Source organism: Mus musculus, chromosome 6 (assembly GCF_000001635.26).
Source record: "Mus musculus strain C57BL/6J chromosome 6, GRCm38.p6 C57BL/6J".
NCBI classification, from domain to species: domain Eukaryota; kingdom Metazoa; phylum Chordata; class Mammalia; order Rodentia; family Muridae; genus Mus; species Mus musculus.
The window spans coordinates 141,627,587-141,654,254 of record NC_000072.6 but is presented as its reverse complement, the minus strand read 5'-3'; the positions used below and the strand labels follow the sequence as shown (position 1 = coordinate 141,654,254).

The 26,668-nt window shown below is 37.9% G+C and overlaps 1 protein-coding gene across 3 annotated transcripts in view; it reads right to left on the bottom strand.

The window, feature by feature from the left end:
• Slco1b2 (solute carrier organic anion transporter family, member 1b2) overlaps nt 1-24,803 on the bottom strand; it is a 57,195-nt gene extending 32,392 nt beyond the window's left edge. The window contains exons 1-5 of one of the 3 annotated variants that reach the window (NM_020495.2): nt 24,699-24,737; nt 21,091-21,174; nt 19,720-19,871; nt 5,625-5,766; nt 1,680-1,812 (exon numbers count right to left, since the gene is read on the bottom strand). In NM_020495.2, coding sequence (NP_065241.1) covers nt 1,680-1,812; nt 5,625-5,766; nt 19,720-19,797 — 353 coding nt within the window. In that variant the 5' untranslated portion in view covers nt 19,798-19,871; nt 21,091-21,174; nt 24,699-24,737. Of the gene's footprint in view, nt 1-1,679; nt 1,813-5,624; nt 5,767-19,719; nt 19,872-21,090; nt 21,175-24,698 lie in introns of all 3 variants that reach the window. The other 2 variants (XM_006506963.2, XM_017321611.2) reach the window with 2 other exon arrangements.
• Between the last annotated feature and the right edge of the window lie 1,865 nt (nt 24,804-26,668).

Here is a 26,668-nt window from a genome sequence, read left to right as displayed (position 1 = left end):
TTTACACATGTAGAGGACTTCAGCTTCATCAGTTGCTTGTCAACTGTGGGGAAGATTGGGAAGTGAATCTGGGACAGTCAAAGACCCAGTCAGTGAGCAGCACACATGCACAAGTGAGTGGACATATGATTAACCCATAGGCGAGAACTTACAATACTTTGATTATGATTTATACTAACTCAGTTTTGTATCTTTGCCACAGTATCTATGCCTACTCACAAATATATTTATAGATTGAAAGATATAATTACAGGATAAAATTGTTCATATATATGCATATATATACATATACATATATATATACATATTGCATATTACTTAACTCTATTTTATAATATAGGGTGGTCCTAATAACCTCAAAGGGTTTTCTGATCCACTGAAAAACTGGAATCTGAAGTTTGAAAATCTGTTCTAGAGAACTGGGAGTTTGAAGCAAAATTAGGAAAATGAGATTTGCATTTAAAAAGTAGGTTCTTGTATTGAATATTAATTATAATACAGCTGAGAAGCTGAAGAGATTGCTCAACAGTAAAGAGCCTTGTCTGTTCTTCCTGAGGATCCCAGTTCAATTCCCAGCACTTCTGTCTGGAGACTCACTGACTATAATTCCAGTCCTATGTATAATGCTTTGTTCTGGCTTCCACAGGATTGGCATACATGTGTTCACATAAATGCACACAGCCAAAACATTCATACAAATAGAATAAAAAATAAATCCTTGAAAAACTAATAAAATTAAAACTGAAGACAAAACCTCCATTATTGACTCCAGCTGAGATAAGGGCATGGATGTCCACAGATCCACATAAGGATCTGGAATGAGTAAGATCTTCGGGAGGGCTGGTTTTCTGGGCTGCAGTAAATCTACAGCCTAGTTTGAAGACCTTGAGTTTGGACTGAATTCCTTTGCAGTTGTAAGAACCACTGCTGAATGAGTGGATATGAAAATGAGCAGGTGTTGACAATTATAGCGAGTTCAGATTGTGATATATACATGGATGGGAAAACCTTGTGCATGCCCATTGGAAATGTAGACAAGGAATGTAGATACATAGACCCTGAGTGTTTGAAACAATCACTTGACAAGAACAATGGGTGGATTTAAAGCATATACTTCATATGAATCATTACAGGTAATTAGCTTGAAGGTAAAGATAGAGAGATGTAGGCATTTTTGCACTAGCCCTGACAGTTATGGTCATGGTGAAGATACCACACAGAGAAATAAGTTGAAAGAACATAAAATTATAAAAATCAGATTGGGGAAAATTCCTTGAAGAGTCAATCTTAAGAAAACAATATTAATATGATGCCAAGTGTGAATGTGAAATTTGATGAAGGTTAAATATTTGTGTGTGTGTGTGTGTGTGTATGTGTGTGTGTGTGTGTGTGTGTATGAGAGAGAGAGAGGGGGAGAGAGAGAGAGAGAGAGAGAGAGAGAGAGAGAGAGAGAGAGAGAGAGAGAGAGCAATGGGTCCTGACACCTCAGCATCCACTGTTCTCTCTTTAGTCCCATTCAGAGCTGAGAACTCTGTCTTGTCTTAGCACAGTTATGATTCTCGCATGGATAACATGGATGATCTCCAGGCCCCACCTCTCACAGGTGACCTAACTACTGTTGATAGCTTCTGCAGAAGAGAGAATTATTCTACTTTGAGGTTTGGCTATGCAATACTTACTATCCCATGAAGAAATGTGGCAACGCAGTCAGAATACTCCCAATGCCCATGATGAAGCAACCAGTTCCAATCAGCTTTGGTCGGTGTAGCTTGGATCCAAAGTAACTCACAAATACAATAACTAACAAATTCCCTATAACAAAACCAAGTTATGTCAGTTTGATTCATCACAGCAAATAATGATGGTCATTGTGTATAAATAGAGAAAACACTTAGCACTTTCCTTACCTTGTCTGACAAGAGGAAACCCACCTTAATTAAGCTGACCATAGAAAAGTATGGTATTAAGAATAAGCAGAAGCAACCCAGGAATGGAGATGCACACCTCTAATCCCAGCCCTCAGGAGGCAGAGGCAGGTGGATCTCCATCAGTTCAAGGTGAGCCTACTCTACAAAGCAAGGCCAGAACAGCCATGCTGTTACACAGGGAAACCCTGTCTCAAAACAACAACAACAACAACAACAACAACAACAACAACAACAACAACAACGACGACAATGACATGACAACAGAAAATGTAGAAGCGTTATCTTTGTATTTTTTTAACTCTCGTATATGTATAATTTTTTAAGCTTCTACTGTATTGGGTTTCTTTTTTTAAATGTTTTTAATTAGGTATTTTCTTCATTGCAGGTTTATTTATGAACATATGAATGCAGTTGCCACAGAGGCCAGAAGAGAGAGTAGGAAGGATCCTTTAGGGCTAGTGTTACAACTGGTTGTGAGTTACCAGACTTGAGGGCTGGAAGTCAAACTTATGTCTTCATAAATAGCAGCAAGCATACTTCACCATTGGGAGATTTTTTTCCAGCCCCTTGTTTAATTGTTAGTATTGACTTTTCTTGTGGAATCAAACTCATTTGTCATCAATATCAATGTCACTTTGAGCTAGACATATCTTATTTCCTCTTATCTTTACCAAAACTCACAGGAAACACAGGATTCTGGGTTGCAAAAGAAAAAAAATTATTAATTTTGGCACTAGTCTATGGAATATGTTTGGGAAATAATTGTTTGACAATTTGGTTGAAGCAGATGTTTTTGAAAAACTTCAAGTTTGGATAGATTGTATTAAGATGAAAAATAGAAAAAAATTAATTCCTAATTAATTAATGTGTTTTTATACATTCCTGCCTTTCTTTTTTATTAGATATTTTCTTTATTTACATTTCAAATGTTATCTCCTTTCCTAGTTTCTCCTCCGAAAATGTCCTATCCCTTTCCCCCTCCCCCTGCTTGCCAACCCACCCACTCCTGCTTCCTTGCCTTGGCATTCCCCTATACTGGGGCATAGAACCTTCACATGACCAAAGGCTTCTCCTCCCATGGTGACCAACTAGGCCATCCTCTGATACATATGTAGCTAGAGCCATGAGTTCACCATCTGATTTATTTGATTTGTGGTTTAGTCCCAGGGAGTTCTGAGGGTACTGATTAGTTCATATTGTTGTTCCTCCTATGGGGCTGCCTTTCTTTAAATCTGTAATATGTACCTGTGATGGTATTCCCAGCCAAAAAAATATCATAAAAGAACAAACCACAAAGTAGGTTACAAACAACTGTTAAAACACATTAGTAATAAGAGCAGGTAGGTGGGCAGAGATACTACCACACCTCAGGGAAAAATCAATTAAGTAAGAGCTTTAGTAAATTTTCCACAAAGAACAACTACTTAATATGTCATGTTAATTGTAGACTATACAGGGAATGGGAAAACTCCAAATAGGGGAGTCAATTCTCATCTCTTAAGTAAAAATAGATAGTTGCAAAGAGCTACTGAATGTTAAAATAATGATGATATGACACAAAATTACAAAGAAGGACTAGCCAAAAAAATGTATAAAGTAAAAGTTAAAGAAGAATTAACTGGAAAGAAGACAGACTTGGGGAACCAGAGTCCTTCAATCTGTAAGACCAAAAACAGAAGAAAAATTCAAAATTAAGTATTGTAAAGTTAAAAAGAGAAATGTATAAAACTTAATTATAATGGCAGCCACCATAGATAAAACAAGAAACAGACAGGGAAGGAGACATACAGAGTCTCCAAGGGTGTTGGTGTCAATACCCTGCCAACCTGTGTATACTGCTGGGCTTTCAGTGCTCATAGCTGAAACAATGATCCTCTGTGTCTTAGTCAGGGTTTCTATTCCTGCACAAACATCATGACCAAGAAACAAGCTGGGGAGGAAAGGGTTTATTCAGCTTACAATTCCATACTGCTGTTTATCACCAAGGAAGTCAGGACTGGAACTCAAACAGGTCAGGAAGCAGGAGCTGATGCAGAGGCCATGGAGGGATGTTCTTTACTGGCTTGCTTCCCCTGGCTTGTTCAGCCTGCTCTCTTATACAACCAAGACTACCAGCCCAGAGATGGTCCCACCTACAAGGGGCCTTTCCCCCTTGATCATTAATTGAGAAAATGCCCCACAGTTGGATCTCATGGAGGCATATCCTCAACTGAAGCTCCTTTCTCTGTGTCAAGTTGTGTCAAGTTGACACTAAACTAGCCAGTACACTCTGTCTCATATATATGTGTGTATATATATATATATATATATATATATATATATATATATATATATATATATATATATGAGAGAGAGAGGGAGGAAAATTTCAGCAATGAGACTTTAGTTATCAGGGCTCAGAGATACAAGCCTCAAGCTTTTAAATCCTCAAGCTATAAGTTTCTAGAAATACTTTTCCAACAAGCAGAGCCTCATTCACTTCTTACTTATAAATAAATAATTGTTAGATGTATACTAAAGAAAAAATAAAGATAAAATTTGAACTTATGGATTCGATACTCATGTAGGCAAAGAAACATGCTATAAAGGTACATTGAAAATCGATATTATTATAACTGTGAGATTATAGTTGCTTCTATGGAAAAAGCAAAGATGGAGTTGGAGAGATATTCAAGTGCCTAAGAGCACTTGCTATTCTTGTACAGTACCTCTGTTTGGGTTCCTGTAATCATATCGGGTAGCCCACTACTGTCTGTAACTGTAGCTCCTGGGTATTCAAGGCCCCCTTTCAGCCTCTGAAGGCATCCTGACAACCTAGACACACACAAACTTTGTTTGTTTGTTTGCTTGTTTGTTTGTTTTGAGACAGGGAAGTGGAATACTGCAATATATATATATATATATATATATATATATATATATATATATATATATATATATATATATATGATGTAAAATATCCTTTGCATCAAAAAAGTTTTAGGATTCATGAGGAAAGACAGATGGGTAGTCCTTTATGTAATTATTTATAAAACTACTGGCTTAAATATACCCTAAGTCAAGTTTTAAGGAAAATGATCCTCAAATTTCTAGGAACTGTTGGAAATCCATATGATAAATATAGGCGAAAGGGTCTCCAAATAATTAAAGAGAAAAAAAAATGAAGAAGAAGAAGGAGCAAATACAACAACCTCCTGCTTCATGAGGTTAGAGGAGAATCCCTTTGTGTAATTGCATGGAGCTCGGGTATCATGGAAGAAGATATGAAAGTCAAAGTGATGGCAACTGAGTAACATCTGCAGTGTTCTAGAGCAATCCCCAGGGAGTTAAAGAGCAGTGATCCAACACAGGTCATCCCAAAGCTCTTCGTTACTCCTTACATTAGAGGCACCATAGCTCCTCAACTTCTTCACCTCTGGTCTTGAGAGAGAGTAGGATGAGACTCCCAAGAGTTAGTTTGAAAGCAACAGGTAGATACAAAATCAATCTTTTAAAACCCTCTTTTCAGAGTAGTTGGAGTTCACTTTGTAGCATATTTAGTAGTATCACTGACTCTAACTCCTAGGCATCAGCAGCACTGCTTCACAAGACATGACAATAAAAATGATATTGCATGTTGAAAGACATGGTTACATTGTATGACTGGACTCTATTTCCCTCTGTAAGTCTGGTGGTTAAAATAGAAATAAACATTACCAATTTCAAAGCCTCCATCAATCAAACCGGAAATGGAAGATGGTATGTCAAATCTTCTTTCTATTTGAGTGATGGAACTTTTCATAATGACTCCACCTAGTGCCTTGCATATGTAGCTGAATGAGAGGGCTGCCAAAAATATCTAAGAAAAAGCAGAAAGGGGGGGGGGAATGTTAACCAATGAAGTATATACTATTTATAGAATTCAGTTCCTTTTCTACAAGATACTATTTATTTGGGGTTGTTATTATTGTTTTTTAATTAAACACAACATTAGTCTTTCCCCTGTAGTAGTTGATTGCCTTACCTCTTAATGTTATAGTTGCATTGATAAGATGTAACTTTCTAATTTGGTAATCATTACAGCAGTAAAGTTAACACAATTAGATTATAAACGTATTTCTAAGTTGGCCATCACTTGAGCCTCATTTTTGTTTCAGCAGCAGCCAACTCTAGGGATTGGCTGGATGTTTGCAAAGGCAATGTTTTTGAAAACCCAGTTGAGAAGTGGAATCTGAAAAGTTAATGGAGATCCCATATATAATACAAATGACTGACATTTGATCTAAGTTTTCATTTTAGGTACATTTTTATTGCCATAGGGGAGACACCATGACCAAGGCATCTTATAAGGAAAAATATTTAACTGGGGCCTTGCTTATAGTTTTAGAGGGTTAGTCCATCACTATTATGCTAGGATGCCTGATTCCTGGCCTCTGTCAGGCAGGTAAGGTGCTCCAGCTGTACCTGAGAGTGTATATGTTGATACAACCAGGAAGTCTAAAAATCAGAAGAAAGAGAGAGAGAGAGAGAGAGAGAGAGAGAGAGAGAGAGAGAGAGAGAGAGAGAGAGAGAGAGAAACGAACTTGGGAATGTCATGGGCTTTCTGAAATCTCAAAGCTCATTCCCAATGACATATCTCTTCCAACAAGGCCACACCCCCTTATCCTTCCCAAACAGTTCCAACAGCTGGTGCATATGTGAGGCTATGGAGGTCATCATTCTCACTCAAACCACCACAGATGAAAAGGTTATCAATATATTGAGTGATTTATTCTAACAAAACCTGTTGGTTCATCGTTTATTTTGTCTTTGATTCATCTTTTTTCCTAGCTCACATCCACATCAATAAGCAAACTCTTTTTGTTCTAATGTTAAAATGTGACCACATTATGGAAGGTGAGTTTGTTTCTCCTCAAATCTCTGTGTTGAAACCATATCCACATGTAGTATTGAGGCTACTGAGGGTTGATGGTTCTTGAGAGCTGAACTTCACATTGGGGTGCTTGGTCTTATGATAAGAGAAAACACAGTGCATGATCCCCTTGCTCTGTCATGTGAGGATGCTGTAAGAGGAAGTCCACCTGAACATCCAGAAAGAGAGCCATAACCTGACCTTGTCTCTGTTGGGATTTTGACTTGAGCCTTAAGGCTCCAGAGATGGACAAAACAAATTGCTATTGTTTAAGTTGTATGGTCTGCCCCTTTCTCAAGAGAACATGCAACTTAAAAGCAAGTAGAGTAATATGTTTAAAGTGGTGAAAGAAAAAAAAAAGAAATAAAACCTGATGATTACTATAGTCACAAAACTGTCTTTCAAACATCAAAGAGAAATCAGTATTTTCCTCAGATGAGTAAAACACATGGGTGCTTATTACAGAACTTGCACAGTGAGAGAGAATGGTGGAAATGTGGAGCCAGATGAGTGGAAATAAGAGGGAGACAAACATGAAACTGTATGTGGACGAACAAATCCATAACAAAGTCAAATGCAGCTACATAGAAACTCGTATTATTAAATTCAAATAGGTCAATCACCAATCAGTCTGGCATAGAGTTTTCTTTTTTAATCCTATGTTGTAAATTTCTCAGTGCAAAAATGGATGATTTTTTATCAACAATAACAGAAATTTTACACACAGTTGAGCTTATTATCACATTAAAATCCAATTTTAAAATCAGTTGCTATGCTAATCCCTAAAAACATATGTGATATACACAAAGGGAAAAAAGAAAGAAAAACATGCCACTATGAAAAGCACTGGACATAGAAAAAGGCAGAAAGAACATAAGTAGAAAAAAAAAGATACACAACACAGAAAGATTGGCAAAGTTGCAACAGGAAATAGTTCCTGTTGGTATTTACTTAAACATAAAGAAATTTCGCACAGCAAAACATGCTGATTGGTTTAAAAGATAAAATTAAAATTAAACTGGGACTGGAGAGATGGCTCAGTGGTTAAAAATGCTGTCTGCTGTTCCAGAGGAGTAAGATTCTGTTTCCATTACCCACATCATGATCACACTGTCTATTACTTCCATTCCATCCCTCTTCTGGCCTCTTCTGGCATCAAGCACACATATGGTGCATAGACATGCAGGCAAATTCACTCATACATGTAAAATGATAGCATAATAATTTAAAAAAATAAAAATCAGCTAAGAGACTAGCAATATATCTATCAAGTAATAATGTAATAACCTCCTTTTCATGTTAATATAGAATTTATTTTCATAGATATCTGATAATAATCACTAAGAAGGTTGACATGTTTTCTAAAACATGTTTGTCAGCTCAAATTTCATGTTTGAGACAATAAGCTTCATGATTAAAAGATATGAGGGATTTCCTCCAGGTTTCCAGGCAGGGAAGCAAATTACTTGAAGATAAGAATGAAAACCCAGTACAGATTGACCTTGTTAACCTGGTTCAGACTTAGGGGAGTCTAATGCCAAGTGGTTCATTGTTAGCACAATTGAAACACAATACAATTCAAGAAAAGATTTCTAAGCAACCATTAGTCCAATCAGTCCAACTCCAGGTGCTCAACAAAGCTTACTATGTGACTAGATAGAAACAATTTTACAAAGTACATGCTGCATAAGCATAGGTTCTACAACTAAAAGACTAAGAATCTAATGTGGTCTCATAGCATAGAGGTCAGGCTATAAAGTACATGTGACATCTCTCCTAAGGATGGGTAACAGTCTAGGGAGATAAGAGTCTGTGATAATTATTCTGAGGAATTTGGGTGAGGTCTGACTCAACAAAAGGTGGGTAACATCTGTTATACATCTACAGATATGTCATTAACTAAATCTGTTCTCTGCTTTCTTAATGGAATGCAGATATTTGAATTTTTTCCCTCCCGTCAGGAGAGATCCTTGCCCGATTTGTATTCCCAATTCTCTTAGTGCTTCCTGTGAGTACAAGGACCTCTGTGTCCTCAACACAATAGAGCTAGAGATAGATGATATATAAGTAGATAGATGATAGATAGATAATAGGTAGATGGTGGATAGATAGATAGATAGATAGATAGATAGATAGATAGATAGATACATTGATTGATAAATAGATGATAGATGATTGATAAATGGATAGATAGGAGATCGATGGACAGATGATAGGTAACAAATATATAGATAGAATGATAGATAAATAGATGATAGATACATAGATTGCTACATAGATAAAAGATAATAGATACATAGATAGCTACAAGATAATAGATAGATGATATATATGATATATAGAAGATAGAAGGTAGACATGAGATAGGAATGACATCAAAGGACAGACGTCATATATGGAAGATATCTAAAGACAAAAATCAGATCATAAAGAAGGATTAGGGGAAAGTTCTGTGTGCAGATAAAATCCAAAAGAATGCAGAGGATGCAGAGGTTTCAGAAGCGCAGATTATTCCTAATTAACCCTCTCTGCCTGATGATGGGTCTTAAGACTTAAGCTTTTATCTACTACTCCATCCATGTCTGCCTGCCTTCGGCTATGCTCATTCTCACAAAGGTTATAGACTCTAACCCTCAGAAACTCTAAGTTCCAAATATGTTCTTTTTCCTATATATTTCTCTGGTGTTTTATCTAGTGATGCTTTATCATAGCAGTAGAAAAGTAACTAATACACGCAGAATATCTAGAAACAAGAAATGAGCTACTTCGATATATAAGCTATATATATAAGCCTATAACTAACAGTCTTTTTGACCTGGAACTGTAGGCATTCCCTAGAAGATGAGAAGGAAAGTGAAGATGTGTGCTTTCACCATGAATATCCATCATAGTGCTAGAGACTGGAGGTATGGTAAAGAAAGAGAAGTGGGAAAGAGGAAGGGACAAAATCCTGCCAAGTTTATATGACTCCAAGGGCCAAAATAATCTTGGGCAGAAAGCCATACCTCACATATTCAGATTTCAAAGTATCCCATAAGAATAACAACTAGATAAGATACACTATTGCATACGTGTGTGCATAAGCATTTGTGTGTGTGGGTGTGGGTGTATGTGTGTGTGTGTGGGTGTGTGCACGTGTGCATGTTGCTGCATGTGTTGTATACCTATAATCCCAGCAAGAATGTGAGAAATATAAGGGGTCATGCAGAATAGAGGTTGTAAAGACATACAGTTATGGATCAACTGTATAGGGCAGAGATTCCAGAAATCTTTACCCTTGGGCAGATGGCGTTTGGCAAGTGCCAAGAATGCATAGTGATGTTGGTAAAGCTGAATTATCACATAGAAAGAGATAAAGAGATAAAATTGGAACCTTAATTTACATCACATAAAAATTAGGTCAGTGGAGCCAAATATAGAACCTAATACTTCTAGAGGAAAAAAGGGGGGAAGTCTTTGAATTTTTTAAAAGTTTTTCTAAATGTGTGTGTGTGTGTATGTGTTATGTGTAGGCATTTACACCACAGCACATGCAGAGGTCAGAGGACAATTTTATTGAATTGTTTCTGACTTTCTTACAAAAAATTCTGAGGCTTGAGATCAGAATTTCAGGCTTATCAGGTTGTTGTTACTTTTAATGTTGTTGATGCAATGTTTTATAATGATTTTCACACCCCATACCCATCACTCTTGGTTGAAATCCCACCAGGTTGCATTGTCTTGATCTCTTAGTGTGCTGATGAGTTCTGCCTGCCTGCCAGCATGTCAGTGGTCACTTTGGCTTCAACAGCCAGCAGGATTTTTGGGTCATAATCTCGTGTTGCTATCAGAGGGGTGCTGATGACAGTGAGTGTGGAAGTATTCCTCACTCTTCAATTCTTTGACAGAGTTTGGAAATGATTGGTTAATTCCCTGCTACTTGTTTGCTAGACTTCTTCAGTGAAGTGATCTGACCCTTGAACTTGCCTTGGAAAATCTTGCTACTGCCCCACTCCTCACTAGTGATATCTGTGTGTTGTGATTCCATTTTAATAAGTTGTATCCCTCTACAAATGTATTCTTGTTGTGGGATACACACCATCCATCAGGATGACAGGAAGTGACAAGTGTTGGTAAAGGGTTTATACATTGATGTTGGCCATTAGGAATGTAAAATGGTGATGTCATTAAGGAAAATCCTACAGTGGGTCCTGTAGAAAGACACAGAATGATATACTCCAATAATCTTTCCCAGTATCTATTTAAATTTTTCTAAATCATACTCCTAAAAGAATACTTCATGTTTGTTTCACCATTATTTATAGAAGCCAAAGAGGAAAATAACCAGATGAATAAAAAGGGGGAAATCTCAAGATGAATAAAAAAAGGGGCATGTATATGCATGCATGTGTACATATATACATTCATATATACATACATGCATATTAGACTATTGTACATATTTTAAGAAAGAAATAAATCTTACCACATGTTATCTTGTGGCTGAACCTTGAGGTCATTGTCCTAAGCTAAATAAGTCAATCAACAAAGGACAAATACAGAGTCCACTCTTGGGAAGTGTCTCTAGTAGGTGTATATGGAATAAGGGGAATTGGAGGGGCAGGGAATGAGAGAGGGAAGTGGAGAGCTAAAATACCTCAGGCTCAATAAATATATTTATGAATGTGTTGAAGAATAAAATAAAATAAAAGCTGCCTGGAGAGATGGCTCAGTGGTTATGTAAGCTTTTGCTTGCCAAGGATCATTTATCACTCCCAGGTCATCACTCAGTCCTGTGATACTGATAAACAGTAAAGGGACACTTGCCCTGTAATTTATATCATTTCTTTACAGATGTAAATGTATTTATTTCTTATTTCTTTGGGAGTTATTTGCATAATCTTTTTCACTCTTTTATAAACCTTTTTATTTATTTATATTTACTTACTCACTTTACATCCTGCTTACCCCCTCCCACAATCCTTCCCCCCTTCCCTTTCCCCTTCTCCTTTGAGCAGGTGAGGGTCCCCCTGGGTATCCCCCCACCCCACCCTGGCACATCAAGTGTCTGAGAGATGATGAACATCCTCTTCCTCTTAGGTCAGTCAAGGCAGTCTGGCTAGAGAACATATTCCATGAGAACAGGCAACAGCTTTGGGGATAGATATCCCCTGTTCCAGTTGTTGGGGCCCACATGAAAACCAAACTGCACATCTGCCACATATGTGCAGGGAGGCCTAGGTCCACTCATGTATATTCTTTCATTGGTGGTTCATTCTCAGAGAGCCTCAAGAGTCCAAGTTAGTTCACTATATTGGTCTTGCTATGGAGTTTCTATCCCCTTTGGTGCCCACAATCCTCTCTCTGTCACTGTCTCTCTGTCTCTCTGTCTCTCTGTCTCTCTGACTCTCTGTCTCTCTGTCTCTCTGTCTCTGTCTCTGTCTGTCTGTCTGTCTGTCTGTCTGTCTGTCTGTCTGTCTCTCTCTCTCTCTCTCTCTCTCTCTCTCTCTCTCTGTGTGTGTGTGTGTGTGTGTGTGTGTGTGTGTGTACTGAGATAGGATCTCACTATGTTACCCACTGGCCCCAAATTCCTGGGCTCTAGTATTTCTCCTGCATCAGCCCTTTGAAGAGGGAGCATACACCAGTACTATCACATCTAGTTCTACTTATCCTATTTTAAAATGACTGTGTCTGGTCTTAGTTTTCACTATTCTTCATTTTTTAAATAAGTAATGATATACTAGATTTATCAGTGGAGCCAAACTGTTCTCTTAATAAAAACCATGCTTTGAGTCAGTTTTTTAATTCATGTTGCTTCATAGTTATTGGACCTCCCACTGATATGCACATTTATCTGTGACTTTCTTTGAAATATAACCTCAAATTTCCTTCTCTTTGTTCTCTTCTACTATCTTCTTTTCCTCCCAGATTATTTTCTGCTGAGTTCATTTGATAATGATTCCAGCTGATTATTCTCAATATTTCATTATCTTGACCAGGCATATGTCCATGTAGGTTTGTGTTCATGTCATTTATTATTCCTCTCTAGTATGTTTTAACTGAGCACCACAGTTTAAATCTCCATTGTAAGTAACTGTAAATAACAGACTGTTCAAATTGATTCACATGGACTGGGGAGATTGCTCAGAAGAGCACTGGCTGTTCTTTGTAATGACTGAGATTTGGTTCCCAGCACCCACATGGCTGCTTACAAACATCCAGTTTGTAAACTCTAGTTCCAGAGGACTAAAGTCTGGCCTTTGTAGGCACATGGTACACAGGCATACACATGGGCACTCATACATGTAAAAAAAAAAAAAAAGTATTTCTTTAAAGGTGTATTAAACTCATCTGCCCAAAAATACAAGACTTGAGTTCTGGAAAAGATGACATATAATGTCGTTCTCAGAACTTAACAAAAGAAAATGTTAAAGTCTATATTTATCTACAATCTTGGAAAGGATTTATTTACCTTGGCCAGAGATCTGAACTTGAAGTCCAATGATAACTGCATGGTCCCTGGGTTCCTTTTAATGAACTCCATTGCTTTATTTGGATTACAACTGGTTTATTAAACAAGCATTAGCTGTACTTACAATAAGGTGGCTGCTCTGCTGAGCTTCACTTTCCAGAATGGTTCAAAAGGTCAGGGACCATAAACCAAGCAATGGAAACTCACTAGAGAATCAAAACCACCTGAGGGCAAAGAGCCAGAGGCAAACAGTACAGTGAGGACTGAGCCCTGTCACCACCACAAGTCGAAGTTACAAAATAACCAGGAAAAAGGTGACTGAGCACCACAACAGATGAAGCTTTTATAGATGCAGCCATTAATATTTATGGTAAATCTTTAGGGGTTCAAAGAAATTTACCCATAGAAGGCACAGCATATAGACTGAAGCATGCAGCAGGTGAAGGGTTTTAAGCTGCCAGGGAAAGCATGGGGGCAATGACAAAGGACTGGGAGAGGAGAGAGTACCTGTGAAGGCACAAACAAGCCCAGGGTCAGGATGCCAGTATGCATTTTAAATATAGCGTAAAGATGACAAATAGGGACTGAGGATATGGCCTAGCATGGGAGGGGCTGGCTGTCAAACTTGATGATCTGAGTTCAATCCCAAGGATCCACATGATGGGAAGAGAGAATCAAATTTTGCATGTTTTCCTCTCACTTCCACACGGGTACCATGATATGTGCATGCACACATGTACACACACACACACACACACAATTTACTTGATGATTATCATTATGATTGGAGTGAAGTATAATCTAATTGAATTCTAACTTTCCCTTTTGGTTGAGAAAACTGAATATTTTTTCACATAATAATGGCTATTTGTATGTGTTCCATTGAGAGACATTCGAATCATTTGCCAATTTTCTGAGTGATTTTGGTTTATGGTGTCTAATTTTTTGAGTTTTTTATAGTGTGTGTGTGTGTGTGTGTGTGTGTGTGTGTAAAATTCCCCTCACTATATGCCACTATATGGGTTCTTTCCAGCTTCTGGCTATTATAAGTAAGACTGCTATGAACACAGTGGAGCATGTGTCCTTGTTATATGTTGGAGCATCTTTTGGGTATATGTCCAGGAATGGTATAGCTGGGTCCTCAGGTAATAATATGTTCAATTTTCTGAGGAACCGCCAGACCGATTTCCAGAGTGGTTGTACCAGATAACCTGAGGCTCTACTTGGCTAGGGCTATACCTACACCTCTTTTCTAATAATGCCTCTGGTAGTCTAGGACTCTCACCTGTGTGAAGGCTTCTGTCTGAACAGTGCACCAAGCAACCTGTTAGCAATCCGGAATTCCCACCTGCAATGAGCTACACACTCCCCAAAGAATAATGCAGTGATCCTCCCCACAGCTATCGCCCTTAGACAAATTGTTTTCAGCCTTAATATGGTTGTTCTGTGTAGGAAGAGAAAAGAGCCAAACTAGCTTAAGTTAGTTTGGGTATGTGCTTAGTAAGACAAACTCTGTCCTCTAAGTGGACTTTGAGGGAGAATCTCCTATTTACCATCTTCATCTATACATAACTAGGGGTTTGTCTTAGTGAGGGTTTCTATTGCTTCAATGAAACACCATGACAAAAATACAACTTGGGAAGGAAAGGATTTATTTGGCTTGTACATCCATATTGCTGTTCATTATTAAAAGAAGTCAGAATAGAAACTCAAACAGGGAAGAATCCTGAAGGTAGGAGCTGATACAGAAACCATACAGGGGTGCTACTTACTGGCTTGCTTCTCACGGGCTGCTCATCCCACTGTATTATAAAACACAGGATGATCAGCCCAAGAATGACACCGCCAATAATAGAGGGGGCCATCCTGCACTGATCACTAATTGAGAAAATGCCTTACAGCTGAATCTCATGGAGGCATTTCCTCAGCTAAGGCTCCTTTCTCTCTGATGACTGTAGCTTGTGTCAAGTTGACACACAAAACCAGTCAATGCAGCAGAGGAAAATCAAAGTTGAAAAAGAAATCAATGAAATGGAAAGCATGATATCAATAGAAGAAACCGACAAAATCAAGAGCCAGTTCTTTTGAAATTCCAATTTGTAACACTCTAACTGGGTTGACAATGAAGTAAAGAGTAAGGATACAATTTAATTGGAAAAAAGAGCCATTGCTACATTTACATGGGCCTTTAAAAGACTAAAAGGAATACTATGAACAACTATGAACACTGCCTACAATTTTAAAGATGTAGGTGACATGGTCCTATTTTTTGTAGAACGCAATCTGCACAGAACATGAGACAAAGCAGGAATCTGAAAAGGCCTATATCTGTGGAAAAGGGGATTTACTAGTTAATAAATTCACCAAATAGAAAGAAATGAGTACAGAAGATATCTCTAATGAAACTGTCTGGAATAGCTAAGGAAAATATTGTACTAATTTCCTCTAGTCTTCATGAGTATAGAAACTCTAGGAATACCTCACCTATTATCCTATGAGGCCATCACATTTCCAAACTTGACAAAGACATTATAAGATAAAAGAAGGGCAGACCATAATCTCATGGACACAAGCAAAAAATTTCAACAATAATTATCAAACAGAAAATAATTAAACTCTATGACCAAAGACTATTTATCTCAGCTGTGCAAGATGATTCTAAGAAACCCTTCATATCAGCAAGCTATAAAAGAATACACATATGCATACATGTAATAATAAAGTGTTATAAGAACTAAATTATTTAAATGTATTTAAAGATTGTGCACTAAAAACTTATGCCCATTAATAATGACACAATAGGAGCTTCACCAGTAGAAAAAAAGTAGGAGAGCTCTCTTACCACCGCCTACCAACAGTTAACTGGACATCCGAGCTAATGCAATAAAACAAGAAAAGGAATAATATTTACATTATTAGGAAAAGAAGAAGATGATGAAATTCAGTTTGCACAGTAATCCTTAAAAACGTCTCAAAGGATTGCTAAGGAAATAACTGGAACAAGGAAGTAGTCATAAGAAGAGTTTATATACAAGTCATTAGTTTCTAATATGTCAGCGCTGAACAGTGACAGTTGAGATGAACAAAGCAAAAACAGCATACTACTCTTATTAGCATCTCTGAAGATTAAATGATTTTTATGTAAATTTAATGAAGGCGGATGAAAAGTACAAATTTCAAATGGAAGGACATTTACAAGGCAAGTAACAGGAATTCTGTTTATGTGTGCAGGAGAAACTGAGTGTCGACAATTCAGTTCTTCTCAGATCCACACACGCCGTTAACAAACTGCCCATTGAACTCAGCACAGAATTTAACAGACATTAACAAGGTAATTTCAGAGTTGTTGTGAGTCACAAAAGACACAGGATGAGGAGTCCAAGGTTGAAAGAGAAAATATTTAGAGAACTGTCGGTCCCTGACTTCAAGACTGACTATAAGTCTTCAGCAAACAGGATATTTTGTACTGACAGTTCATTCTTATACCAGGAAGGAGAAGTAGAGAAGCCACAACTGAGAAGGCATGATTTCAAAATAATGAATTGACACCTGCACCATCTGCCTTTTACAACGATTAACTCATAAAGAACCACAGACTCAAGTGAAAAACATAAAATTATATTGCTCACAGACAGTGACTGTAGAGGAAGCCTATGCCTTCTGAGATGTGATGATGTCTTTTAAGATCCAATTTAATGGGTGTAATCATGAAGAAATAATTGGTTAAATTCCATTATGATTAAGAACTTCTGCTCTATAAAGGACACTGTCAAGACTAGAAGTCTCAGCCAGGGGGAATGTACTTGTCAAAGACATATCTGCTTATATAAAGGCAATCAAAGCTAAACAAAGACATCTTCTTGAAATATGCTCAGTAGGATGACTTGAATGAGAAAAGTCCCGTGTGGTCTTGGTTACTGAACACTTGGTACTCACTCATCTGATGGTGATGTTTGGAAAGGATTAGGAGGTGTGGTTTTGATGAAGGAAGTATGTCACTGATGGTGGATTTTGAGAGCCTATACCATAGTGCTATATCCAGCTATCATCTCTGCTTCATGCATTTGAAGATGTGAGCTCTCAGTTTTCTGCTTCTGCCTCCATGCCTGTGGCTTATTGCCTTAACTTCCTAGTATGATGAACTCTCTGGAGCCATAAACAGATGTAAACTTTTTATCCTATAAATTGTCTTGGCTTTTGTGTTTTTCCAAACCACAAAAAAGAAAGTAAGACACTTAGGAAATAGGCTGTAACAGACATTTTTTTCAAGAACATGCATGTAGCCGGGTGTGGTGGTGCACACCTTTAATCCCAGCACTCGGGAGGCAGAGGCAGGCAGATTTCTGAGTTCAAGGCCAGCCTGGTCTATTAAGTGAGTTCCAGGACAGCCAGGGCTATACAGAGAAACCCTGTCTCAAAATAAACAAACAAACAAACAAACAAACAAGCAAAGAACATGTATGTAGATGACAACCATATTGAAAAAAATGTTTCAGTCTGGGCTATCACCAAAAGGCAAATTTAAATGGGACGGGAGGTGGGGGGTGGGGGTGGGGCGGGGATTAAATGATTCCAACTGTCAAAATATAATAGACTGCTGAGAAAGCAAATAAGACTAAAGATGAAGACCAAGGGCTGTTCTTAAAATTGCTAGTGGTGATGATTGTCATTGAACAGTTTCCACTGAGATTAAAACCTTCCATCAAAGAGCAAGATCCTATGTTCATTAAGACATAGGATATTAAAGAGTGCTGAAACTATGGGATATTTTAGAACAGAATGTCATAAGCAAGGTAAAACCACAGCATGTTCTAAATGGAGGGGAAACGTTCTATCTTGCAGGAAAAAAACATTAAGGTTGGGTAGTAAACAACTCAGTTTTTCCCAGATGTCCCCCGAAACTGACAAGATTCGTTAGGCATCTTCTTCATAAATCACCGTTGAACAGTAAGAACTGAGAGACACACTCAGATTAAATGCGCAGCCTGGAAGGAGCAGTGAGCATCTGCTGAGCAACGTGGAAGAGACTGAGACCCACTGAACCAGCTGAGCTGCCTTCAAGTCTGTGAGGTTGCTCCATGTTCCCAGCTTCCATGCAGGAATGGACTCTGGTGCTACAAGTGCCTTCTGCTTCTGTAAATCCTCACCCAAATTCCTGTAAGCAACCTCACTAAAACTCATCAAGTTGGACTTTGATGGCATGTTGGTTCCCTACCTGGGGTAAGCAGGCATTTGTTACTATTGTTAGTGGGTTTTGTTTGTTTGTTTGTTTTTTTCCTGTCTTCCTGATTAGATAACATGCTTTGCACAAATATTTAACTCCTACTCTGGCTATGTTCTCCAGAAGTTTACAGTAAAGCATGGAAATGAGACTACCATTACACAGCATAATGCCCTAGAAATACATTGTATCTCAGCATAGTAGCCCAGAGATACATTGTAATGCAGCTTAATACAATGTCATTACATTGTGTTGACCAGTACTTTCCTGAAGTGCCCTGCTTAAACATTATTCAGATATTTCATCAGAACAGACTTTGCCAGAAGTCACTGAAAACAAACGGTTTTTTTTATGTTCTTTGGACAAAGTTAAAGGGGACGGTTTTTATTACAACATTCTTGCCATTGAGTATTAGCTGTTCTGTCTGCATTCTAGATAAAGAATTTAAAGTGCTAGAGGAAGATAATCATGGTTGATGTCTTGTTCTTTATAAGATATTGAGGCTTTGTCTTGGGTACAAGATTTTGTTTCTTTGCTTTGTTTGTTTGTTTGTTTGTTTAAGGAAGGTGATTTGGATCGGGTTGTCTCCACTTTCCACTTTGCTGATTTGGCCTCTTCGTGTCACTCTGCTCTTTTTTCCTGTGTGTGGATTCACCCATACCATCAATGACCCATAAGTTTTATGACAGAACAGAGGGTAATATTATTGCATTTTCAGATGAGAAAAGGAGGAAATGACTGTACTAAGTTTTTGACTACATCTTTCTGCCAGCTCTTTAATTAATGAAAATTTCTCTCTCAACAGACTACGTCCTTTTGTTATCAGAATGTTTAAAATTACTAAGAAAATATTAAGGAAAGAATAACTCAACAGGTTGAGATTATAAAATGGATTTTAGACACTAATCTGGACTTTTAGTTTGACTCCAAAAATATTTTACATGGCACATACATTTTTTAAAAACATTTATACTTACCTCTTGGACCATCAACAATCAGAGCAGATATCAAAATATTTCTGATTTTCCAATGTCAATAAATACTTGAACACCAGAAATACCACAAAAGAAAAATTTTACCCAAATTTTAAAACACTTAAATCAAGATATAGATGATGATGTTAAAATTTTATACTTTAGTGGAAATTCTAGTCTGAAACATAACGCTATTCTACTTAACGGGATTCCCTCTTTACTCTGTTAGTTTGGGAATGCGACATCCATCCTACCCTGAATCCATCGCAGTGCCTTGTCTTCTCTGATCTTAAAGGTTGGGCAGCTTTGCTTGGATGCTGAGTTTGGTCCATGATTGAACAGTGGTTGTGATGGGAATGTCTGTGATCACTCTTGATAAATACTTCCTTTCAAATGACCGCCTACCCTAGGAGAAAAGGTGCCATTTATTTTATGTTAACAATATAACTTACAAACGAGGAAAGCCGAGATGTCAACCCCAACCATTCTGTCACTGATATTTATTAAGGGCTTAGGTCTCAACCACTGAACTAGGTAAATGCTGTACACAAAATTGAGAAAGAAAACACAATGTTCTAACCTCAGGAAGATTTTTAAATTGAAATTGGTAAATTTATTAAAGGAAATGTAAAATCAGTAAGTTAAATAAGATGTATTTATATTTAAAATGAACAAAATAATTAAATTATAGAAACTAGGATTTTGATATCATTCTGCATGTCTAGGCATATGGCCTAAGAAAGGAAATTGTTCACTAATTTTTCTTTAAAAATTTATAAAGTTCAAAAATGGGCCTTGTATATAGCAGATACTCAAAACAAACAGCAAAAAAAAAAAAAACCCATTCTATGACTTCAAACAATAACTGTATAAGATGGTTTCACAGAGGGGTAGATCCGAGGCCCCTAAACTAACTATAGACACTGAAAAACATCATCACGACTTGTAGATGTCCCTATTACACAATAGGTTTCCTATGCACTAAAGGCTCAGTTGATTGCTATTATTTATGCTAATGACAATATGTAAATTTCATTAGAACATAAAATTAGTAAACTTCTAAACACTGATTCTAGAGGACCCATCAGGGCAGACTTTCTGTCACAACAGTTTAACCAGCTAATATAACCTTTCATAAATATTTCTGTTGAAAAGTACTTTTCTGAATATATGTTCACATTTTTAACATAGAAGGAATAGAGTATAAAATGACAGGTCAAGCCAGCCTGGAATTTATTTAACACTTATACTCAAACACATAAACTCTTTTCTCTCTCTCTCTCTCTCTCTCTCTCTCTCTCTCTCTCTCTCTCTCTCTCTCTCTCTCCCTCTCTCTCTCCCCCCCTCTCTCTCATGTGTGTGTGTGTGTGTGTGTGTGTATGTGCACACGTGTGCGTGCGTGCGCGCGCACACACACACACACACACACACAAATTGTATTGGTCTTAATCAGGTACTTTTGCATGAACAACCCTGAATTGGATTTTGCCATATTTTAAGAAGTGACCGAAAAAGGCTACAAAAATGCAGACTATTTACAAAATAACAACTGAGAGCATTTCATGTGTTGACATTCCAATGACATATTATGTCCTCACCTCCTATAACCTTCACTAATAACTCACCTATGCCTTCCACCGACAACCCAAGCTTTCTGGCATTTGGCCTAGGCTGGCGATCAGCCACAAAGCACCAGCAGTCTTGGTGTCCTGAATAAGAAATTTGCTTAAGCACAATCTATGAATAATGAAGGACGACTGTGTACGTTCGTTATTGTATGTTTCCTCTTCTTGTGTGTGTGTGTGTGTGTGTGTATGTTGTGTGTGTTGTGTGTGTTTGTGTGTGTGTGGTCATCTACGTGCATGCAAGTGCATGCTTATGCGTGTGGGTATATGTATGTGTTTGTGTACATATTCACGTATATGCAGATGCATGTGTGTGCAGGTGTATGTGTGTGTATGTGTGTGTGTGTGTTGTGTGCATGCAGGAGTGCATGTGAAGTCAGAGGACGATCTTAGCCTTTGGGTTTGGTTTGGTTTGGTTTGGTTTGGTTTGGTTTTGTTTTGTTTTGTTTTGTTTTGTTTTGTTTTGTTTTGTTTTGTTTTGTTTTGTTTTGTTTTGTTTTAATGGAGACTTTTAGCGCCTGAAAACTCACTAAGTAAACTAGGCTAATTGGCCAGAGAGCCCCAGGGATCTACCTGTCTCATCTGGGAAAAACTCTATGGAATGAGTTCATGTCCTGTGCATGCAGGTTTAGTACTTTTCTACTTGAATTAGCTTCCTACGTGCTATGCATTTTTAAATTTATTTCTATTACATTATTGTATAACACTTGGCTATTGCTGTACTTGGGGGTATATGCCTGTAATCCTAGATTTTGTGAGGAAAAGGAGTAGGTTTGGCAACTCAAGGCCAGCTTTAGCAATGTATAAAAAGTTCTAAGCCAGTCTGACTATAAGAATCTGTGCGAATATATATATATATATATACATATACATATACACATATATATGTATATATATATGTGTGTGTTTAGTTTATATATTTGTTATATATATAAAATATATAATTTTACACATACATGTATATGAATCAACAAAATATTGAGGTCTCATCACTCATATAAATGTGAATAAATATAAAATAATGTAGACCACAGAAATGTATGCCTGTGTATAAACAAACTCCAGCCATTCCACTTTTCTCCCAGGTTTCTGCCATCCTAGTACCCACTTCGTTTCAGCTCCTGGGTAAGGGGCAGGAACCACAAATCAATCATATTTTGTGTTAAGGTCATCATAAGTATACCAACAATTTCTCATGCATGTCTTTGTTCAGTATTAAACATTAGGAAAAGGCTTTTTTCCAAGTAATCTCAAGTAGGCATGGCTTGTGCAGTAAACTGTCTTTTTTTGTTTTACACCTAACTTTCATATATATTTCCAGACTCCTGAGGACAGCTGTCTTCAGCCTTCCCATCCTTCAATGGGTTAACTTCTTATCCTGCATCCTTGCCTGCCTCCCATGCACACTCTACCTGGCCTTCGAATCTTTCAGGGATCCCTATACTGTACAAAACGCAATTTATACTCTCCATTTAGTGTCTTCACTGTCTACACCCAGCACTTGTTTAAAGTTTTATTTTCAATTCACTCACAGAGAGACCTCTGTACGTGGAGTCACTGTCTCAGAGGAGCACTCTCCACCCTTTGGAATTTCCTTCCTAACATGAAGTCTCCCTCATCTCAAGGTTTTGCATCTTCCCCAAGCATCTCTTTCCAATGTTGTCTTTTAAAACAAGAAAAGGAAAAGAAGAACATTTCTAGAGATGGTCTTAGCTGCTAGTAAGATGCAATAAACTTAGAATCAAGACTAGAATGTGCCCACTCGTCATAATACTAAGTAAAGGCAACGTAAAAAGAAAAAAAAAATGAACTTTCATAATTACACTAAAAAGAGAAATAGACCAGAGGTAATTTTGTGTTCAAAAAAAAAAAACATTTAGATCCAAGGATAAAGTCACAAGTGTGCACTATGATAAGGCAAGAACATGTAAAAACTGTTGCTTTCAACTTATAGAGTATATTATAATGAAATGCTGCTTTGAACTTAATATCAACATCCTCTGTAACTCTCATTCTATGTAACATTTTATCTCTGAGGTAATTTTCTAAAGAATTTTTTGCCTAAGAAGGTATAAAAAGACTAGATAAAAGAAAAATGAAAAAAGAAACAATCCCTTCAGATCTCGTATTCATGGAGTGACTGCACCAGCCGAGCACCATGTTCTGGATTTCCCTCCATTCTCAGACCAACTAACTGAGTAAACCTTTTTTTTGTTTGTTTGTTTGTTTTTCCAGACAGGGTTTCTCTGTATAGCCCTGGCTGTTCTGGAACTCACTCTGTAGACCAGGCCGGCCTCAAACTCAAAAATCTGCCTGCCTCTGCCTCCCAAATTCTCGGATTAAAGATGTGCGCCACCACTGCTCGGCCTGAGTAAACTTCTAAAACCTTGTGGGGGAGGATAAACAACAAAAAGTTTAGAAAAACAAACAAACAAACAAACTTGTTGTTCCCTGTTTCCCATGAACATTAAGCTGCAAACTAAAGTATGAGTAGCCTGGAGATGAGAAAGTCAGTCTGGATTTGAGTCACATGATAAAATGTTTCTGTATTTTGTAATTTGAAGCCTTTTGGAGGTATGGGATGGAATTTTATCTGAATGTGTTGTTTTTGTTTGTTTGTTTGTTTGTTTGTTTGTTTTTGACTCTAAATGACTTCAAAGATAATTCCAAACAATAAGTGTTTACAAATGACCACAGACATTTGAATGCACTATGCCAATCTTCCCTGAGGAGAAGTCAGTCTTCCAGGGTAAATTGCAGGTAAGCAGTGGCAGCCTCTGGTTCCATGCATCTGCGTTTATTATTCAAGGGTCACAGGATACAACACAGACAAGGAGCTATCTATCCCAGGAACCAAGGAGGAAAATAAGCAGTGTGCACCCACACCTCTCCTAAGAGGTTGGGGACTCCAGAGCCCCATCTTACTTTGACAAACAATTTTCTTATCACCTTTGTAAACGGAAGAAGAAAAGAAACATTCCTCGAGATCCCCTTGTGCTGGCAGCTATCATAGTCATAATTTTAAAATCTTTGAATTGGAAATAAAGCCATCAGGAAAGCTCTTCATGGTCCCTCCACCTGATTCACACAGAAGATGGCATCTGAGGGGTTGCAGAGTCTGCTAAGAGGCAGTTGGGCCCTGCCTATTCCTATTTGTCATCTAGCTCTGCACCCTCCTTTGTCCAGGTCAGAAGAAGTTGAGAGAGAGAGAGAGAGAGAGAGAGAGAGAGAGAGAGAGAGAGAGAGAGAGAGAGAGAGAGAGAGAGAATTCATCATTCTGTGTGGTTGGTAAAATAATTGTCTATAGAGAATGTTAAGGAGGTAACCCATGGTTCACTGATCCCAGCCAGAAGTTCCATTTGTCTAAGCATAACTGGAAATTAATTTTCAAACTCTGTTTTAAATTACCTATTACTTGCTATAATTTGGGACTGTGGAAACCTGAGCCACATCTATCTCCTGAAGGGGTTGGTAACAGGTTCTGAGAGCTGCACAGACGAGCCAAGCCATACCATCTTCTACCAGGTACTACGAGCTCCCATATATTCCCTCTGTATTGAGAAAAAAAACACTGAAGACATGATGAAAGCAGTCGCAAAGCATCTTACCTGAACTCAGGCTTCTACAACAAGTGTGGCATGTCTAACCTGCACCTGATCTGAAAGTCCCACTTTAAAGCCTCTCTGCTTTTTTTCAGTTCAGTGATGATTAACTATCTCTTCAGGTCACTGTCCTACACAAATAGGAAAAAGAAGGAAAAAAACCAGGAAGAAAGAAGCAAACAAAGATCTAGGTAGGAATTATTTGATCCAGACTCCTGTGTTTTAAAGACTGTATTTAAAACTTCTCAGAATGTACACATTATATTTTTATACTTTATATTATACAAGTGCCAAAATAACAAACTTTGTTTTTAGAAGTGGCTTGCAACTTTCATCCAATTGTATTGGTTGCACATTAGTATCTTTGATAATTTATATGAATACAACATATTACCCACTACTTAAAAGCATTCAATGTAATTCTGAAAAAGAAGCCAGGTTAATTCATGTTCAAAAGAAAATTGACTTTATGTGGAAGTCTTTGATCCACTTGGACTTGAGCTTTGTACAAGAAGATAAGAATAGGTCTATTTGCATTCTTCTGCATGATAACTGCCACGTGAGCCTGCACCATTTGTTGAAAATGCTGTCTTTTTTCCACTGGAAGATTTTAGCTCCTTTGTCAAAGATCAAGTGACCATAGGTGTGTGGGTTCATTTCTGGGTCTTCAATTCTATTCCATTGGTCTACCTGTCTGTCATTGTACCAGTACCATGCAGTTTTTATCACAATTGCTCTGTAGTACAGCTCGAGGTCAGAGATGGTGATTCCACCAGAGGTTCTTTTATTGTTGTGAATAGTTTTTGCTATCCTAGGTTTTTTGTTATTCAAGACGAATTTACAAATTGCCCTTTCTAACTCTATGAAGAATTGAGTTGGAATTTTAATGGGGATTGCATTAATCCTGCCAATCCATGAGCATAGGAGATCTTTGCATCTTCTGAGATCTTTGAATTCTTTTTTCAGAGACTTGAAGTTCTTGTCATACAGATTTTTCACTTGCTTAGTTAGAGTATTTTATATTATTTGTGACTATTGTGAAGGGTATTGTTTCCCTAATTTCTTTCTCAGCCTGTTTGTCTTTTGTGTAGAGAAAGGCCACTGATTTGTTTGAGTTAATTTTATATCCAGCTACTTCACTGAAGTTATTTTTTAATTAGATATTTTCTTCATTTACATTTCCAATGCTATCCCGAAAGTCCCCCATACTCTCCCCCCCACACTCTCCTACCCACCCACTCCCACTTCTTTGCCCTGCTGTTCCCCTGTACTGAGGCATATAAAGTTTGCAAGACCAATGGGCCTCTCTTTCCAAAGATGGCCAACTAGGCCATCTTCTGATACATATGCAGCTAGAGACACGAGCTCCGGGGGGGGGGGGGTACTGGTTAGTTCATATTGTTTTTCCACAGGTTGCAGACCCCTTTAGCTCCTTGGATACTTTCTCTAGCTCCTCAATTGGGGGCCCTGTGATCCATCCAATAGCTGACTGCGAGCATCCACTTCTGTGTTTGCTAGGCCCTGGCATAGCCTCACAAGAGACAGGTATATCTGGTTCCTTTCAGCAAAATCTTGCTAGTGTATGCAATGGTGTCAGCGTTTGGAGGCTGATTATGGGATGGATCCCCAGGTGTGGCAGTCTCTAGATGGTCCATCCTTTCGTCTCAGCTCCAAACTTTGTCTCTGTAACTCCTTCCATGGGTGTTTTGTTCCCAATTCTAAGAAGGGGAAAAGTGTCCACATTTTGTCCTTCATTCTTCTTGAGTTTCGTGTGTTTTGCAGATTGTATCTTGTATCTTGGGTATTCTAAGTTTCTGGGCTAATATCTACTTATCAGTGAGTACATATCATGTGAGTTCTTTTGTGATTGGGTTACCTCACTCAGGATGATGCCCTCCAGGTCCTTTTTGGTCCTATTTCTAAACCAACCCTGACTCCCCTCCCCAACTCCTCTCCAACCCATTTCCCTCCTTCCA